At 43.0% G+C, this 18,338-nt stretch overlaps 4 protein-coding genes across 5 annotated transcripts; 3 read left to right on the forward strand and 1 right to left on the reverse strand.

Moving 5' to 3' along the window:
• Window positions 1-2,987: 2,987 nt before the first annotated feature.
• znf592 (zinc finger protein 592) lies at window positions 2,988-10,686 on the forward strand. 2 transcript variants are annotated; one of them, XM_062389917.1, is made up of 9 exons: window positions 2,988-3,602; window positions 3,701-5,955; window positions 6,041-6,219; window positions 6,313-6,486; window positions 6,576-6,735; window positions 6,925-7,161; window positions 8,051-8,163; window positions 8,243-8,384; window positions 8,475-10,686. In XM_062389917.1, exons 2-9 carry the CDS (start codon window positions 3,721-3,723, stop codon window positions 8,976-8,978), a joined length of 3,744 nt encoding a protein of 1,247 aa, XP_062245901.1. In that variant the 5' UTR covers window positions 2,988-3,602; window positions 3,701-3,720; the 3' UTR covers window positions 8,979-10,686. The 2 variants fall into 2 exon arrangements, with proteins under 2 accessions (XP_062245901.1, XP_062245900.1); XM_062389916.1 differs by having other exon boundaries at window positions 2,988-3,279.
• Window positions 10,687-10,828: 142 nt separating this feature from the next.
• Window positions 10,829-11,715, forward strand: nmba (neuromedin Ba). Its single transcript, XM_062389918.1, has 3 exons — window positions 10,829-11,162; window positions 11,258-11,440; window positions 11,535-11,715. The coding sequence occupies exons 1-3, from the start codon at window positions 11,000-11,002 to the stop codon at window positions 11,564-11,566; spliced, it is 378 nt and encodes a 125-aa protein (XP_062245902.1). The 5' UTR covers window positions 10,829-10,999; the 3' UTR covers window positions 11,567-11,715.
• Window positions 11,716-12,110: 395 nt separating this feature from the next.
• kti12 (KTI12 chromatin associated homolog) lies at window positions 12,111-15,989 on the forward strand. The gene is made up of 9 exons (XM_062389021.1): window positions 12,111-12,313; window positions 13,041-13,092; window positions 13,177-13,229; window positions 13,312-13,367; window positions 13,471-13,550; window positions 13,657-13,816; window positions 13,923-13,985; window positions 15,076-15,144; window positions 15,794-15,989. Exons 1-9 carry the CDS (start codon window positions 12,163-12,165, stop codon window positions 15,935-15,937), a joined length of 828 nt encoding a protein of 275 aa, XP_062245005.1. The 5' UTR covers window positions 12,111-12,162; the 3' UTR covers window positions 15,938-15,989.
• Window positions 15,990-17,073: 1,084 nt separating this feature from the next.
• Window positions 17,074-18,254, reverse strand: ch25hl1.1 (cholesterol 25-hydroxylase like 1, tandem duplicate 1). Its single transcript, XM_062390240.1, has one exon. It carries the CDS (start codon window positions 18,097-18,099, stop codon window positions 17,263-17,265), a length of 837 nt encoding a protein of 278 aa, XP_062246224.1. The 5' UTR covers window positions 18,100-18,254; the 3' UTR covers window positions 17,074-17,262.
• Window positions 18,255-18,338: the final 84 nt, after the last annotated feature.

The following is an 18,338-nucleotide window of genomic DNA, read 5'->3' on the forward strand; positions in this document are numbered from 1 at the left end:
CATTTTTCCAGAAACTTTACCTTTAAAATTAAGCTGAGGATAACACAGTGGATTCGAAGAACATTGACATAATCGTACTCTTTTCATATTTTGATAATGGACATCAACATTTTACACTATTATCACAGTTTCAAAGTTGTTTGAACGCAATCAATTGGATTTCTTTTGGACTTAAGGCAGAAGGGTAGCGAAGAGAAGCTAGTGCCAGTGTGTTGGGAGCTTTTTTTCAACTAAAAAACACATTCATAGAAAAACTAAAAGGGTACTCTCATCCTATTTCTTGTTATTATAATGAAAACATAACATTGACACAAGAAAGGAAAAGTATAAAAGAATAGGAAAACATGCAGACAAAGACCTGTACAACATCAGCATATGGTGCAACTTCTATATTGTTATTACAAAGTATTTTCTCAATAATTTGAGGTTTTAATAACTTTTTTGTTTGTTTAAAGAAATAAAGTCAAAGCGATACTGTGGATAAACAAACATTAAAGAATATTAGGAGTGGTCTGCAGCACTCTGGCTTTATGCATGTTTCATTTGACAATAAGGCAAATAAGACACAGATGCCTATGTCTCAGGAGGTAAAGAGGATTGTTCCTCTTACCAGAAGGCCGGTGGTTTGATCCCCACTTCTGCCAATCAGTATTCCAAGGTACTGAACCCCATTTTGCTACAACAATGGTGTGTAGCAGTAAAAACGCTGTGCATTGAAGCACTGCATGGAACGAGTGTGTGTGAATGGGTGAATAAGACAGCTGTAAAGTGAAAATCCATTGAATATAATAGAAAAGTGTATATATAAATACAGTCCTTTTACCATTTACCACAGGCTTGGGAGGCCTGTAGCTTCTGAGTAAGTGTCTGTGGAGCATGACTATAGATTACATAAAGATGGACAGTGTTGTGCATGAACGAACGCAAAAGAACGTGCTCATTGAACGCGTCCACCTTTATGAGAATGATGAACTGAACGCAACTCAATGACAAATAATGAATTTAAACGGTGAACACGTTCATATTGTAGCGTCCTCGCGTATAGACAACAGGAAACCTCTCTTTATGTGTAACTTTATTAAAGTCCAGCGAACACGACACACTTATTGTTCGTAACTCCGAAACTCCTGTCATCCACGACTGTATTCTTCACCCCCCTTCCTCATTCACCCTTGATACGCCAACTCATCAGCCAATGAGAGCCTGGCATCACACATATGCAGACCAATCAAGCAACGTATTCCAAGTGTTTTCTTCTTTGACCAGTGTCTCCGCTCAGATCCACACAACTTGGTAGAAGGAAGCTTCATGGATCAGAGATCTGTTGAGCCGTATAGTGAATTAATCTCGAATCTTCTCTCAAAAAATATCCCCCCCCCCCCCCCCCCACTGGGCTATTATCTAACAATAGGTTCCATCCAGTATCTTAAAGCCAAAAATATAAAAGAAACTTTTAAGTAAGGCTGGCAAATATATGTTGTAAAGTAGAAAATATTTTCTCTGAAGTGTTTATCAAAAGCAGCATAAAATGACACCGACACACACACACACGATAATTTGTCCATTGTCTTAGTGTGCTAAGTTCACTGTGGAAACCATCAGCTGAAGTGGTGTAGTTGGTTAAGTGTCTGGGCCTTATAAAGAGAGACCTGGGTTAGAATCCCATACCTTCCCATTTTCAAGTTGGAAATATATTAAACTCTTAATATTGGCAGAACTTCTCATTTTAATTGCAAAATATCTTACACTATGTTGATGCTGGTCTTCACAGGTGACTGACCTACGCAAGCCTGTAGCCGCCTACCCCCCACAGGAGATAATGTGCCTGTGTGTGTGGTCGCGGCGCTTCCTGGTTCATCCCGGCACAACGCTGCCGGTGCGAACAGCCCAAGTATTTAACATGGGCAAGGAAACGAGGCGGACCGCTTTTCGCAGCGCTTCTACCTCCAGTGCGTCCCCGGGGTTAGAGGATGATGGTGTGACGTTAATGTATTGTTTTACATTGCATGTGTCACGTCTCCTATGTCGCCTGTACCAGGAGCCGCCCCTGTCACTGGTGATCTTGGCTCGCTGTCTGGCCGGTAACCAGCCGTCCGGACCGCTCCATGAATAAGGAGGAGGAGATGTTTCTTTACTTGGAATGCAGACACTTCATTTCTCGGATATACAGAGCAACACTCGCATCACCTATTTAAGTGGTCCGTCACTTCTCGTTATAAACACACTTTTAGCTTATTTTCCCACAATACCCTGGTGCACTACGTCACACACTACAAACTTTCCTTAAAGGGGCAGGCCATACCTGCGACACAACAGCTCTCGGTCTCATATACAGATGGCAGGAGAAAGCCATCTGTGCTCTCAACGTGGCTTGCTGCAGTACAGGTAATAAATCCCACCTCCTATATGTCAATGGTTGGGAGACTGACGAAACTACAAAGTCAACGTACAAGCCAAACAAATCTTCTCTTATCACACTGTTGTTTATTCAAGTGTTAACTTTCCCATGTACATTTGATTTCAGTAAATTATTTGATCATGTATAAATGGGGTGAAATGTCATGATTGACAGCTGAGACTGACTCCTGATTGGTCGAGCTTGTTTACTGAAAGGGTCTCACAGAGGCTCCATCCCCTTATTGCTCCTGTCACTACTGGCTCCCATTGAGCTAGATGGCAGCGTTCACATCCCACCATCCTTTTGGCTTCCTACCTGGATATGGAGGAAGTGGAGATGCATCAATCTTTATGTTCAGTCAATGAATTTGACATCCGACATACTGTTCATACATCAGTGAAGATCCCCCTTAATGAAAGTAAAATGTGACGTGAGCAGGATTATATACCCTGAGGTATGAGCAGACAGGGTTGAACAATGGCAGCAGCAGTGATCCGTTAGGGGGGCCTTTACTCCCAGTGGCCCCCGTTGTATGCACATGTTTCCCATTTGATTTCGGTGTTAGCATGATGCTTTAACTGTTCTTCTTGAGACGGATGCATTAGACAGAGGTGTTTGCAGCAGCCGAGCCACAGAGAAGCTCCTCCTGTTTCTTCTGAGAAACCACAGACAGTGATGAGTCGCCTCTCGCCTGAAAGACAACGCCGTGGGTTTGAGTGCCTCCTGGCGCAGGAAGAGGAAAACGAAGTTGACGCTAGTAGCTTGTAGCTTAGCCATGAAACCCTGCCGCAGCCAAACCTAGCTCCCCGACGCTCAGCGCACACACCCAACAGCCTGACTGGCTAATGTGCTGGAGCTGTTAAACACCACCGGGTCCGATGGTGAGCGAACTCGTGCCTCCATATGGCTTTATCTTTGGGTTTGGGTACATTATTTGGGCGGTAGCATGTCGCCCAGCTAGGCTGCTAACCCTCTGGCTGGGCTCCGTTATGTAGCCACTTCGCTACCTGACACGGCTGACGTTGACGTCAAAACAACGGGTGCTGTCCAGCCGCGCAGTTCAGAGTAACGTCAGTTCAATGTCAAATCACTTGTTTTGTCTTTGGAAGCTCATGTTGTAGCCTCGCCAACGAGACACCGTTCATATACGCAACGCTTAGCTTGCCATGCTAGCTGGTGCTAGCGTTTTGACGTTAGCCAGCTGGTAAGTGGTCCGGTCTGTCAGAGAGTAAAGCAGGGACGGGTTTTTAAAGTTTTGTCCGCTGTGTGCAGTGAACGCTAACCGTGCGTGTGTTTCTGCAGGTTTATGAGACTGTGCAGCCATGGGTGACATGAAAACCCCCGATTTTGACGATCTCCTGGCCGCCTTTGACATCCCAGATGCCACAGGGTTGGATGCCAAAGAGCCCATCCAAGGGAGTCATGAGGAGACGGAGAGTCAGCTGAAGCACTCGGGGATATGTCTGGATGACGGCCTGTTGAGCAACCAGGCTGTCACCACACCAGAAATACCTGTTGTGAGTGTTATTGTGAAAAACACAAGTCGTCAGGAGTCGCTGGAAGATTTTGGTGACAGGCTTCACTCTGGATCGGCACAGCAGAACGGATTCAGGGGACAAGAAACCTCGATTGACCCTGTTGAAATAAGCAATTCTGGCTTCTCCAAAGCCCTTGCCTCCGCTCTGAATGGGGAGAGTTCAAGAGATTTTATCGGAAATGCGCCTGTTCAGGCCAAACCTGATGGAAGAGCAATATTTTCCCACTCACTCTCTAATTTTAGCCCCATTTCCAGTCCTGAGTCTGAAGACACTCGGTGTAGTCGTGATGAAATGCATCCAAAACAAGAGAGAACCTGTTTCCCAGAGGCTCCGGCGTTGGTGGAGCCTTCAGTGCCAGACATTAGAAAAAGTTTGGACCTCAGCATGTTTGATGACTGTCCAAAGGACTCCAATAATCCCAGGAACACTCAAAGAAGCGGAGCTGATAGTAGCAGGAGTGAGGAGCTGTCGGACATCTGTGGCAGCAACGAAATAGATGTAACACCTAGAGCACACAGTGCACTTCCCCCGCTAAGCCGTAACCAGAAATTTATTGAGACCAACTGCAATTCTGGAACCACGATGGATGTTCCCACCTCTTATCCTCTTGCTAAATCGCAGCCATCTAAATTATCCTCTTGCCTGGAGGCTTTGGTCGCCCTGAACGCTAGAAAAGATCCCAGCGAGCCGACGAATCCCAGAGAGAAGCGGTCAGCCCACAACGACTGCATGAAGGCCAGCCCCAAGGTCCCCATATCCCCACTGAGCCCCAGAAGTCCACTTGAAGCTGTGAAACGTTTAATGAAACCCCCCGATAGCCCCATGAGCATCTGCAGTGATAGCAGTGGCAAAGCATCTCCCGCAGTAGCATCTGAGTCACCCCCTGTCATACCCAGGGTCCGAATTAAGACCATCAAAACCACAACTGGGCAAATCAAGCGCACAGTGACCAGTGTGCTACCTGATTCTGAAACCGACGAAGTCCATTCTACATATGAATCCTCTCCGTCTCAGAGTATGATTAGTGAGGACTCTTACTGTAACATGTCGCCTCATCAGCCTCGGAGTGTGGCTGCTGATGTTGGAATACAGAATAAAAGCTCCAGGACTAGTGCATCTTCACCAAAAGTCTTACACAAGAAGCCCCAAGCAAACCCCAAAAGGTCAGGCACAAAACAATCCACCACAGCATTTCATAATACTGGTAGTTCTGTCAAAAGATCTGGTGCACATCAGGGGCCGAAACCAAAGAGAGTGTCCGCCACAACAGGCCATACAACCAGCACAAGCTTCCTTCCCAAAGCAATGCACCTAGCTAGTTTGAACCTGGTCCCACACAGCGTGGCTGCTTCAGTAGCCGCACGCTCCACCTCCCACCAACAAAGCCAACACACACTCTCCTCCAACGTGGACAGCACAGTCCCGCTGGTGCATCAGGTCAAAACAGCTAAGCCCAACCCTCGCACGTCCATTCCTAACACAGCAGCAGGAACCTTAAACCGACTGTTGAACAATGCCAACCCTGTGCCTACGTACGTGCCCAACCTGAACCCCCCTCCAGAGAGCAATATCAACCTACCGCCACGCGGGTACTGCTGCCTCGAGTGCGGCGACTCCTTCGGGGTGGAGAGGAGTCTTGCGTTTCACTACGGCAGGAGGAGCGTTCACATTGAAGTAGGATGTACACACTGTGCAAAGACGCTGGTGTTCTTCAACAAGTGCGCCTTACTGGCACATGCCCGGGAGCACAAAAACAACGGCATGGTGATGCAGTGCACGCAGCTCCATATGAAACCCATAGCAGAGGAACAAATGTTTGCCCCCTTGAGCACCGAACCTGTGAATGCCGACTCGTACGCCTCGCCGTCGCCCTCAGCTAAGATCCAACCTGTGCTGCCCTTATATCCAGACAACGTTATTCGCCACAGACTCCGATGCTTGGAGTGCAACAAGCAGTTACCTGACCACAAAGCCCTCGCAGGACACTACCAGAGACCGTCAGAAGATGCGGAGGAACTAGTGAGTTTCAGCTAAATATTTAAGTATTTAATGTATTTTCCAATTCTCACACTTGTCTCTTGTATTCTTTTTTTTTTAAACACAGACATGTAAGGTTTGTTCAATGCTGCTACCCAACAAGTGTAGCTTCAAAGCTCACCAACGCATCCATGCACACAAATCCCCTTACTGCTGCCCTGAGTGTGGCGCCCTGAGTCGCTCCGCAGACATACAGAAGCACGTCAAGGAAAACTGTCTGCACTACTCACGCAAGGCTTGGTACAAGTAAGCTTCCAAATATGAAATGCTTCATCAAAAGGTCTCGGTCAAAAACAGTGTTACGGAAAAGTGCCATTATGTTTCCTCATTTTCCCCCAGATGTCTTCACTGTGATATGGTTTTCAAGTCCTTTCAAGGACAAAAGACTCACATCTCAGAGAAACACTGCGCGGTCTTCTACAAGTGCCCCATGTGTCCGGTGGCCTTAAAGACGTCTGACAGCTGTGAACTGCATCTGAAAAATAAACACAGTGGGAGCAAATCAACTCCTCAGTAAGTTAGCGACACATGACCTGACTTGTAAAGAAAATTGTACATTTTGTTTAACAGTTTGTTTTAATGGTATTCTCTTTGGTTTACAGGTTAATCTTTAAGTGTTCTTGTGAGACCATCTTCAAGAAAAAGCAGTCGCTGATTCAGCATTTCCATCAGAACGCTCACAAGCGTGTCACCTGTGTGTTCAAGTGTCCAGAATGCAACTCAGTGTTTCCACAAAAGCAGTTATTAATGCAACACTTCAAGGTTTGTTTCTTTGTACATTTTAAATTAAGACTTACTTTCATTATTCCCATGAAAATTCTACATTGAAACTGTGCATAAAAAGTGAGTGTGCTTTTTATTAGGATTTAAAGGCATGTGTCTCATGTCTCTCATGTATTACTAACATAATGAGATTTTCACCTCGGACTGTTTATATTTTCTGTTCCTCAGAGTGTGCACGTTGGAAACATGACGGCAGAGACAGAGAAGAACAGACAGTCTGACAAGACAGATGCCCAACAACAGAAGAGTCACAATCCTGTCAAACCATCAGAGAATCCCAGAAAAAAGGCTGAGCAGGACAGCAGACCCCGTGTGAAGCCCACTGGCTGGACGTGCGGGGAGTGTCTCCAGTGGTTCTCCGAGAGAGAATCCTATGTTTCTCATGCGAAGACCAAACATGGCAAGGTAGGCGATCATGAATTTTATATTTAAATAAAACCAAAAGAGGTCCAGTGACAAATTAGACCTTATCTTCAAATCAAACGTTAAACTGGAATGGCACTGAGTAGATGCCTTCTCCAAAGCCCTGCTCTCCCCTTAAAATCTGTCAAGCTGCTCCACATTTCAAGCACTCATGGTTTTCAGTCCCATAGATATCCCAAAGTGTCATTTTTTCATTAGGATCAATTAATTATGCCCTGAGAAATCGGGGGAAAAAACGTCTACTATATTCCTGGATCCCTCCCTTCGTCTGGATCCGCACCAATATTTAATAGGTTCTGTATGACTCATATCACGTCATCCACAAAGTGCCATGGAAATTGGTTCAGTAGCTTTTATGTCATCCTGCTGACAAACGAACCAATGGACAGGGGTGTATCCAAACAATTATTCTGTCAGCAGACAGACAAAACGCCATTGGATAAAAACCGAAAAAAGGGAAATGTTCACTTTGCACCATTAGCATCTTGATACATCATTTTCTCCTGAAATGTTTCCATAGACGTAAACATATAAAAATATTTCCGTGGTCTCAGTCACCATTGTATTAGCTCATGCGGTGATAGATTTTCGACTCCTTGGCGTTTGCCTCTTAAAGCCCCCGACCAGCCGCTCTCCTTTCAGCAGGGCAGTATGTATGGTGCTGAAAGGAGAGATGACTTCTGTGAGCCCTGCAGCAGAGGTCAGAGTAGGTGCTGATTGATTGGATGGATGCTGCCAGTACATGAGACGAGCTGCTGATGTCTTGATTTCTGTTGGGAATTTCAAATTATCCCCAAAAGTTCTGCCAAAGTTTCCCCTTGTTGCTAATTCTCAGCTACCTCTTTTGTTTTTAACTTTTTGTACATTACAGTCGGTGAAGAAGTATCCATGTAGACACTGTGAGCAATCCTTCAACTCTCCAACCAGTCTACGGAGACACATTCGAAATGACCACGATGGCAAAAAGAAAAATTACACTTGTTGGTAAGATTGTTACATTTGGACATGAACTAATCAGTGTTGTGGAAAATATCTAATGTCCGTTCCTTCTTTATAAATGAAGGTATTGCACGGACACGAAGACAATATTCACCTCGAGTGTGATTTTGAAGAACCACATCAGTCTAATGCACGGAATCAAAAATCCTGATCTTGGCCAGATGCCGAAAACAGCCAACCGGGAGTCCAAAAAGGCTTTGGGCAAGGTATTTGTTTGTTTGTTTTTTAAGCCTAAGCAACTAAAAAATAAAAATGTTATTGATGATTTTAAAGTTTGTGACCTCTGTGACTTTCAGGGACTTGTGTCAGAAAGACCGGCTGTTGTCAAGCAGGGGAAGCAGGGGCAGGATCTCACGGGGAGTGTCGAGGCTCCGTCAGCGAAGCGTCTGAAATCTCAGTTCCGCTGTTCAAAGTGTGGCTTTATCACAGACGACAGCACACAGTTCCAGCAACATATACCTCAGCATAAAAGTGATGAAAACACTCCCCAGTGCCTTCACTGTGGCCTGTGTTTCACATCTGTGCTGTCTCTCAACAGACATCTTTTTATTGTACACAAAGTCAAAGACAAAGGCCAAGAGGGGACGGGGGACAGAAAAGAGAAGGGGGTGGAGGTTAGGGAGAAGGAGGAGGATAATCGGCCAGTCAGATCCTTAGAGGTTGATAACTCGTTACCAGAGCTACATGACACCGAACCGTCACAGGCAGACGAGCCAGCGAATCTGCACTTTGACAAGACCACGGACTGTAATTTAAAACTGAGCTCCCACTCTCACACGCCAACAGTCTCTCTGCGGTAACGGCAACCGCCTCGACACCTCTTAAAAGTCTCAGCGGTGTCTGCAGTTTTCCTTGTGCTCCGTGTTTTTCATGTAACGAGGGGTGCTTGACATTAATGCATGGAGGTGGAACAGAGAGTCTGGGCCTCTTCGTTTTTCAAATGGTCTCTCATGATATTCAGTATATTCAAGCAGATCCTTAATCTTTAAGAACAAACCGTATTTTCATAAACGAGAGGACAAATTAATATTCATATTTTAAAATGTATTTAACTTTGCATGTTGGTATTGTATTCTTCTTGCCTTCCAAGCATACAGCAAGTGCACTCGTATTACAGCTGAAGCCTTTTCTTTCTATTTGTTTGTTTGTTTGTTTGTTTTCGTCCACCCCTACTAGAGACTCAGGAACGCCTTGTTAGTTTTTAGGTCTCGTGTTGGTAGATGTAACAGTGACGGGGTGGATTTTTTCGCTTTCTGTAACCAACGGTAAATTTAAACCGCTTAAATTTTGTCTGAAGTATTTAACGCTACACATTATTACCTGAATGGGATTCGGGTTGCAGTCTTTATGTTGACCCTATTGTAATTATTTTTGCAGTACGAAGCTAGAATTTTAGTCGCCATTTATCAGAAAACAGTGTAGTTTGGTATTGGTTTAAAATCAGCCCTTCTGCATTTATTTAACAGTTATTTTTTAACAAGTATCCTGTATGGTCAGCTACAGAAATTAGGCTATAGAGAAGAAAAAGAGTTTGACAATTGGAGCTTTCTGAAATGATTATTTCTTTTACATTTTATTGAATGTGTTTGATTTGTGGCTGCATGTGTTGTCCCAGATCTGGCCTTTTCTTTTTCTTAAAAAATATGATTTTCATTTGAAAGAGCATTTAGGTGAAACATGGAGAGGTATTGTATGTGGTGGCGCAGCAGTATTGAAAATACCTCAAATTACCAGAAGTGTATTTTTAGGCAAGTGAACGGTCGATGTAATGTCAAATCAGGGTACATTGTTTTGGATAATCCATAACAGGCATGGAAGTGAAGTGTGGCGGCATGTGGAGACGATGTTTTAAAAATCAGGACCTGGTAACAGGAAGTAATTACTCATAATAATAATAATGAAAAAATGCATCAGACAAAAATAAATATCGTGGTTTCTTCTCACTCACGTCCTGATTTGTAAAGCAGCGCCTTAATGTTTTGTAATGAACACGTGACAGTCCCTACCTCCATGGTAAATGGCAGTGATTGTTAAACGTTGAAAGGCTTTTGAAGAGTCGCAGGTAATCTCAGTGCAATGTAATAATGAGTTTATAAAATGTGTATTATTCCACATTATTCAATTTTATAAATTATTTTGGGAATGATAGTGAGGATATTTGGTCATATTGACTCAACTGGCGAAGGGAACTTTTCTATGTAAGTGCTACACGAGTAGAGCGCTCCCATTTCTGTCTAATCCTTAAATCACCACGCTGCAGCTGTCAGTCTGCGGAGGCTGAAAAGAACGATTCTTTTGTAATGCTTGTCGATAGAGATTTGTACTTTTGATACTGTGTACTGTGAGGACTTGTATAGGAAAGTAACATGTGTACATACAGTAGCCAATGATCCCTAGATTCACAACATTTCTTAAGCCATTACATCTGTTCAGCATGCAGTGGCCCATGTGCCTTGCTGTTATGTTTACGTAAAGTACTTACAAATAAATCGGTGCATTTAATTACAACTGTGCTTTGTGTTTTGCTCATGTGTCACAGAACCTGTGTCTGTATTGAACTGCTGGATGCTCGTGAGGAAAGTATCGGTATTTGGGAGTGATAATTAGTGGTTATGCACGGAGGTCACATACTTGACGTCACGGCAAGTCCAAATGGCACAAGGCACTCTAATGGGCATCCAATAAGAAGCCAGCCGCAGATGCGTGACTTCATTTCATTAGAATATTAAGCCCGTCCTTCCTCACTATAACTGCCTGTCCAGAGAAGAGCCGAGAGACTTTTAATTAGCCAGCATCAGGTTGTGACCAACACGTCGGAGAGATGACAGGCACCTTGACCAGAATCTGGGGCGTGGGACTCCTGTCTTCTTTCATCCTCATCTCATACTTTGCCATGGCATCTTCAATGACTCTTGATTTGACTGAGCTGAGAAATAAAGGTTTAAAGCTCAAGGTGAATCCCAGGACCAACCTGTGGGCAACGGGTAAGAATAAACAAACTTTTTTCTATCATAATTGTTAATCCTGATGTGCACTTTTCATGGTTTTCATTGAGATTGTGGTGTTTTGATCACTTCAGGTCACTTCATGGGAAAGAAAAGTGTTGTGGATGGTTCTTTTCTGGAGTCGGCTTTTGAAGATGTAAATGTTCCTGCTGAAGTCCGACCTGTTAGTCCTCTGCGCACAGTGGAAGACCTGCAGGCGCTGCTCATTCTGATGCTTGAAGTCGATCAACTCGCTCTTAAGATCCTGGATCTGAAACGTTGGTTCATTTTTGTTATTTTTCTTTGTATTGTTATTGTTGCTATTACCAAGTCGTCCACTGTACAACTGATTGTCTCTTTCATTATTTTTAGGGTTGGAGGAGACCCTGCTTGAGGAGCATTAACCGGCATCAGTGCCACAATATGAAATCCTACTGATGAAGAAGAAGAAGAAACAAGTGCTGATATTTTTCTGCGTCGCTTTCTTCTTTGATCCATTTATTTGAACCTCTTATTAATGTGTCATCTGTTAATAAACTAATCATAAAATCCAGTACAGTTGTCAGTTGATTGTTTTCCCCACCTTAAACATATTGTTTTTGTTGTTTTATTGAAAGAATATAATATGAAAGGAAATATATGGTTACGTTAAAGATATTTTACCACACAATGATATGGAGGTAAATAGAATCATGAGGGTTATATTTGTTTTTGTAACGTGTAGCTGGTTGTCCTCAAAAACCATTTCGTTTATCGTACCTGGGTGAACGAGTCATCCTCCTAAACGTCCAGGTGATAAAGGGTACATGGTTGTTTCTATATTTCTAGTACACACAGAAAATATTAGGATAATTCAATATTCTGGTACAGAACCCATTCTGGTTTGTACTCCAATCCAGAAGGTGGCGGTAATGCGCCCAAACTATTCTTCTACCGTACAGCTAGAAGAAAGTGTCATCCCATCCCCATGGCCGGTTTATTTTGAGGAGACGCAGCAGCCATGCCTCTGGTCGTGATGTGCGGTTTCCCGTGTAGCGGCAAAACGCGACGGGCGGAGGAGCTGAAGGTTCATTTCGAACACAGCTCGAAAGCCAAGGTTCACATTGTGGGAGACGGAGCTCTGGGTGTTGACAAAAACAGTGTTTACGCAGGCAAGTGATTCCAACCACGTCCAACTTCCTGTAGCCACCTGGCGTATGAGTTCGTTCCTGTGAGTGTTGGAGGATTCTTTCACATCTTGGCCACCCACCAGAGCCTCCACAGCTTTAATTCAACTGGAGCATCTCAATCTAAAGTGCTAATTTGAACTTAACCAATTCAACTTGTGGAAGCACAACTGTGGGACCAGTTGGTTAACATGACTTGTTGTTAAGGTGGACTCATCTCTGTAGTGATGTTAGGTCCGCCGATGGATGACTATAATACATCCTGAGAACATAGAGAGAAATGGAGCACATGGGTGTATTTATAAACTGGGCAGCGTTGAATTCATGTTATTTTGAAAGGGGTTTGGCGTGAAGCGTCTCCATCATTGGTCTTTGGTGAAGGTTGTAGCTATTTGACCAATCACGGATCAGGATTATATTTCAGCTCTCCTCCCTTCATAATAAAATGTTTCCTGTGTATTAAATGTCAGTGACAGTGTACATATACATGACTGACATAGTGTCAGAGTATAAAGTTATTCAATCAATATTGTTTTGATTCATATTATCATCCAACATTCAAACCTTTCAGTTCCAGTTGAAGCTGAACTGTTGTCCACAGTATGTTACAGGCTGAATTAAAGGGTCTAAGGAGAGGGCTGGTCTGAATCAGGATTTATTTTGACTTACCCTGGATTTCTGCAGCAACTTAACCTTGTTGTATTTGTCCCAGATTCCCAAAAGGAGAAAAATGTCCGAGGCTCTCTGAAAGCTGAGGTAGAGAGGTGAGCTTCACACAGAGGATCCATCACTGCTCTTTTGCTTTCACTGCCACTTTTTTTAACATGTGATATTTTGGGTTGGTTTAGAAAAGTCAACAAGGACGACATTGTGATTTTGGACTCATTAAATTACATAAAAGGTAAATGATAAGATCCATAGTTTGCTTTTTAATCACCGTGGTTTGTCTATTCTCTGAGATTTAACACTGAAATACTTTACAGGCTACCGCTATGAACTGTTCTGTCTCATCAAACACGCACAGACACCCCACTGCCTGGTGAGTGTGATATATTACTGTCTGAATGAACTATAATTTAATATTTGAATGGAAAAAACTTTTACATTAGTCACATAAGCCTCCATGCTCTCTCTTACTGAAGGTTTACTGTTTGACGTCAGATGAACAGAGCTCGTCGTGGAATAGCGGTCGAGAGGCTGCTGAGCAGTACACACAGGACATGTGAGTGAGAGGCCTCCGCGTGTGTGAGTGTGTGCATGTCCCTCAGTGACGTAGGGGTAAAAATATAATTATGCACTTTAATCTTTTTACGTTCTGTCCCTTCTAGCTTTGATGCGTTAGTTCTCCGATATGAAGCTCCAGACTCCAGAAACCGATGGGACAGTCCTCTCTTCTCCATCCTAAAGGACGACACGCTCCCGTTTGAAGCCATCTCCGACGCACTTTTCAAAAGAAAAGCACCCGCACCTAACCAGTCGACGCAGAGTGTAAGGAACACGCATGCTTTTATTTCTTTAACACACGTGCAGATTCATTTCCTGTCATTCTACCTTTTTGACTGCCTGATGGTAATAAGTCCTTGTCTCTTCACAGCAACCGCTGTTGTCTTCAAACTTCTTGTACGAGTTGGACAAGATCACACAAGAAGTCTTAGTGGTATGTTTTAATCTGTTCTTTTCTCTTTGACCTTGAATGAGTCTCTCCGGTTTCTCTCTAGTTGTTATATTTTTGGCTGGTCCCAGTTTGTTTTAAGGAGTAGGGCCAGGCAGAAGAAAACGATGGAGGATGATTTTTTTTACTTTTGAATTTTGGGAATAAAGTTTAATTGTAGAACTACTGACAGCTGTTTAAGTTGCCAGTGTTCTATCTTTTCAAGCTCATGTGGCTTGAAAAGAGATGTCTTTTCAGTGTCATCTCTTTAAATTCCTACATCACATTGTGTTGGCAATCGCACACAATCACGGAAATAAGTACTTTTGAAAGCTTGAATTTAAACTTGAAATTTGTTGAATCTAGACATTTTGACCTAATGTTCAAAATAGAATAATCTCCTTATTTAATGCAACTTTATTCTTGATACTTTGACTTTTTCTTTCACAATGCAAAATGGAAAAAAATCGTCCTCGCTGGTACTCTTCTGTCTGTGGAAGTGTTTTAGATCATATTTCCCGATCACCAAAGTGAGATTTGCAAGTTTTGAATTGAAAAATACTTTGTGTTCACGGTGTAGACTTTTCAGTGCACACAAAGTGAATGCAGTTACTATAGGTAATATATTTTTAAAATCCACCGTCCAGCCCCTATGACTTAAAGAAAAGTGGTACATGTCCTCCCTTTGCTCGTTCCGGTGTCAAGGTGTGTGTTTGCGTCTCCTGTTGTGTGAACACCTTTGTCCCTGCAAGTGTTTATCCATTTATTGACATGCCTGTGATGTCATGTGCTAATGCTAATGGTTTTCAGCCAATGCTAATGGTTTTCAGCCAATAAATAATGACCTGCTCAGTCCGCTTGATTTTCCATTGAGTCCAGCAGGTAGTTGCCTGAAATAGTTTGTTCAATTTAGCAACCGAAATGTTTTCAGTCAATAACTAGTATTTTAAACAACTTTCCTGTTAATTATATGAATAAGAAGTGTGTGTGGCTCAGTGTGTACTATTGGACTCTCAACAATCCAAAGCCCCTGGGAACTTGCATTTCTCAGTAGGAACATTATCTACTGTTTTTAATGTCATTTTTTAATTTTCAGGCAATTTTCAACTCACAGAAGACAAGTGTTCCCGGGGATCTCATATCAGTTCCAGGAGCTACAGAAAAGATATCCTTTCTCACATGAACATATTGATATTTAAAAACTCCATTTTCTTTTTTCATTTAAGCTGCTTTTTTCGGTGGATATACGTGTTCATGTTTGCGCCCCTGTGTGACGTCACACATCCAGGTAGCGGTGATCTGTCAAGGCCAATGACTGGGATGACTCATGCAAGTCTTTCCCTCACCAGTGGGAAGCAAAGCACTCTATATCAAATGACATGTTAGGGGATGGGGGGTGAATGCATGTCCATCAAAGAGCTCAGAAGAAAGCTACAGCAGCCAATCACTGTTAAAGGTCCTGGCTGTAATAAAATACTGTGGGATATATTGATTTGTATTGGCACACTTTCTCAAAAGCAAATACTTAAATTGTTCCTTTTGAAAGAGATGATTAAGATCAGAAACCACCTTAAAAGAACATTCGACTCTGCACAGGTCCGCCTTTAATGACACACTTTTAAGCAATGACGGAGACATTCAGCACTTTGTGTTGTGTGGTTTATGTCTTCCTCCTGAAAGACTTGAGGTGTGATACTGTGACCTTCAGATACTGTGCTCAGTTCCTCATCTCTTCTTCATGCTGTTGAGGAGGAGGATTCTTGTCTTCATGTGAGAACAGCTTGTACTCAAACGTCCTTAACCCGATGACTAACATCGAGCTCACCAGGGGCATCAACATGGCAGAGCTGCGGAAACTACGGCGCCAGTTCATCAGCTACACCAAGACGCATCCGACAGAGAACACAGGAAAAATCTCCAACATGTTTGTGCAGTATCTAAATAAGAGCCTTCACTGAAAACAACTATCTGTGGCCTGTGTTTTGTTCCAAATAAATGTATGTAAATATTGATGGCCTGTTTGTGTGTTATTGGCCATTATAGATAAATCTACTCACATCGGAGATACCAAAAGCAGTATAATTTAATGAGATAAATTAGTCATTACCAGAAAGAGTATTAAAGAAAGTACAATTATTTGTACCTGTGTTATTTACAAATTCATTTCTTGACACAACAGAGAAAAAAACATAATTGGATTTAAAAAAATTAGTTGCGCAGTTGTCATGAAGATGAAACCGAAGATGATGGATTGATTAAACGTGTTTTATAGTAGCGAGATATCAGGCACAGAACACACTATGCAAATTTTACAAATATAAGAATAAAAATATGAACATTGCATATAGAAAAAGCAATGTGCATAGTACACATATGGAGTAGGACATGGCAACAGGAAGAGGGCAAAGGTCAAACAGTGCAGAGTGTTGTGTGTCAGACAGAGGTGAAGTGTTACAGAGTCCAATGGCTTCTGGCAGGAAAGATTTCTTGTAACAGGGTCATGTGGAGAAGGTGCTCTGCTGCCAATATGTGGTGAAGAGTGGGGTCAGGGTCAAGTGAACCTTTTGTTGACATTCATTTTAATAACAAATATTTTATCTGATCTACTCAAAAATTAAATGGGTTCTTCATTGTGTCATGCTCCAACCCTCCACAAAAATTCCATGTGCATCATTTACACTCCTCACCAGTCAGTAAATGTGAAATGTCCCCAAGCCGCAGTGAGCCTCCACTCCCCCTGTGCTGGTTTTGACCTCTGGGTGATAAGCCTGACCAACGCAACATGGATTCCCCAGTTCAAAAGCTCCTTATACCTCATTAGAACTTGAGAGGAGAAATATTGCTAAATAAAGCTTCAAAGATTTTGTGTTATGTAACTAGATTGTGAGGAGAAACTAGAACAGGAAGTGATTTACAGAAACTTGCAAATTGCATATTAACACTAAACCGATTACTGCTGGTTACTTCACTGGAATGTTGTGAATGATGTATGATTATGCAATTGACAGCATGGAGAATAATGTACTGAATGTGTCAACTGTGGCAGTATACAACAGATAGTCACACATAACAGATAGAAACAATAGGGACAAGGGAAATGAACAACCATTTATTGAATGCATAAACAAAACCAAAATACTAATTTACACAAATTTCTCATTGAATGTCACAGGAAATAAGCCTCACAAAGAAAAGTTTTACAAAATTATAGACAATGCAGATAGAAAAATAATTCAAATTGATTTAACAAAGAGACAATTACAAAAACTATTATTTTCAGTTGTTACCATGATCTCAAAGTTTTTTTCTTCAGAGGAACGTAGGTGCCGAAGATGATGTCCCAGTGACTGAAGAAAGGAGCGTAGTTGCTACTCGGCTTCTGGTGGTGCATGTCATGAGCCGGAGCACCACCCAGCAAACCAAAAGGCACCAGGTGGTTGAGGGTCCACGGCAGGTCATAGCCTATGTGGTCCTCCACGGACATCCAGATGCTGAAGATGGTGACGCACCACGTGGTCAGCGGGTGACAATTTAAAGCAATAGGGTCCAGGTTGCTCCACAGTCCCACGGACATCAGCTCTGGGATGCTGAGCTGCTCGGTCGACCACGAGAAGGGCGCCACGTATTCGTGGTGGATGGCGTGGATCCAGCGGTAAAGCTGTGAATGCTTGTGATGTATGAAGTGCCAAATGTAGTACTGCGTGTCAAAGACGAGAAGCGCAGCCAGACCATCGATGAAAACCTCACACAGAGTAGGAGCCTCATGTGGCAGAATTGGTGCAGGCAATATGAACATGCAGATTATTACAGATGGAATAACAAAGAAGATGTGGTTATAGAGCGCCTTGAGGAAGCTGTTCACCATCATCCTCACTGTTGGCTGCCTGTCCGGTTGGATCTTGTACTTATACATGGAAGGCACCTTTTCTCCCAGGAGGTCCAGCACAGCGAAAGGTAAGCTGAAGAAGAAATAACTGGAAAAAGCAAGTAGGACTGGGAAAAAAGGAGATGATAAGAGAGGCAGGTGGTGAAAAAGCAAATAATCCCAGAAAGGCTGCAGAAGCCGGTCTGAGGGCCGGGAAGCCAGGAGCTCCAAAGGCAACTCACTGATGTTCAGCATCTTGGTGTAAGTATAACCAACACTGCTGCTGCTGCTGCTGCTGAAAGTCTCCTGATCGCCACAAAGTTCTGCCTTTATACAGTAGAGGTCAACAGATGGGGCTTTGCTCCCAATCGTAGCAGATCAGCACTTTTTCCCCCTCCTTGCAGCGCAATGTCCACAGCAGACCTTCCCAAGATTAACGTGTTCAAGCCCAGGCTTTAGACATAAAACATTGATAAGCCTGAGACTCAACCAGC

This window comes from Platichthys flesus, chromosome 6 (genome assembly GCF_949316205.1).
Source record: "Platichthys flesus chromosome 6, fPlaFle2.1, whole genome shotgun sequence".
In the NCBI taxonomy this organism is placed as follows: Eukaryota; Metazoa; Chordata; class Actinopteri; order Pleuronectiformes; family Pleuronectidae; genus Platichthys; species Platichthys flesus.

Coding starts and splice junctions, on each gene's coding strand:
- znf592 (XM_062389917.1), top strand. CDS start 3,721: ATGGGTGACATGAAAACCCCCGATTTTGACGATCTCCTGGCCGCCTTT. Junction 5,956..6,040: donor CAGAAGATGCGGAGGAACTA/GTGAGTTTCAGC, acceptor TTTTAAACACAG/ACATGTAAGGTTTGTTCAAT. Junction 6,487..6,575: donor GGGAGCAAATCAACTCCTCA/GTAAGTTAGCGA, acceptor TTTGGTTTACAG/GTTAATCTTTAAGTGTTCTT.
- nmba (XM_062389918.1), top strand. CDS start 11,000: ATGACAGGCACCTTGACCAGAATCTGGGGCGTGGGACTCCTGTCTTCT. Junction 11,163..11,257: donor GACCAACCTGTGGGCAACGG/GTAAGAATAAAC, acceptor TGATCACTTCAG/GTCACTTCATGGGAAAGAAA. Junction 11,441..11,534: donor TAAGATCCTGGATCTGAAAC/GTTGGTTCATTT, acceptor CATTATTTTTAG/GGTTGGAGGAGACCCTGCTT.
- kti12 (XM_062389021.1), top strand. CDS start 12,163: ATGCCTCTGGTCGTGATGTGCGGTTTCCCGTGTAGCGGCAAAACGCGA. Junction 13,551..13,656: donor GAGCAGTACACACAGGACAT/GTGAGTGAGAGG, acceptor TGTCCCTTCTAG/CTTTGATGCGTTAGTTCTCC. Junction 13,986..15,075: donor TCACACAAGAAGTCTTAGTG/GTATGTTTTAAT, acceptor TTTAATTTTCAG/GCAATTTTCAACTCACAGAA.
- ch25hl1.1 (XM_062390240.1), bottom strand. CDS start 18,099: ATGCTGAACATCAGTGAGTTGCCTTTGGAGCTCCTGGCTTCCCGGCCC.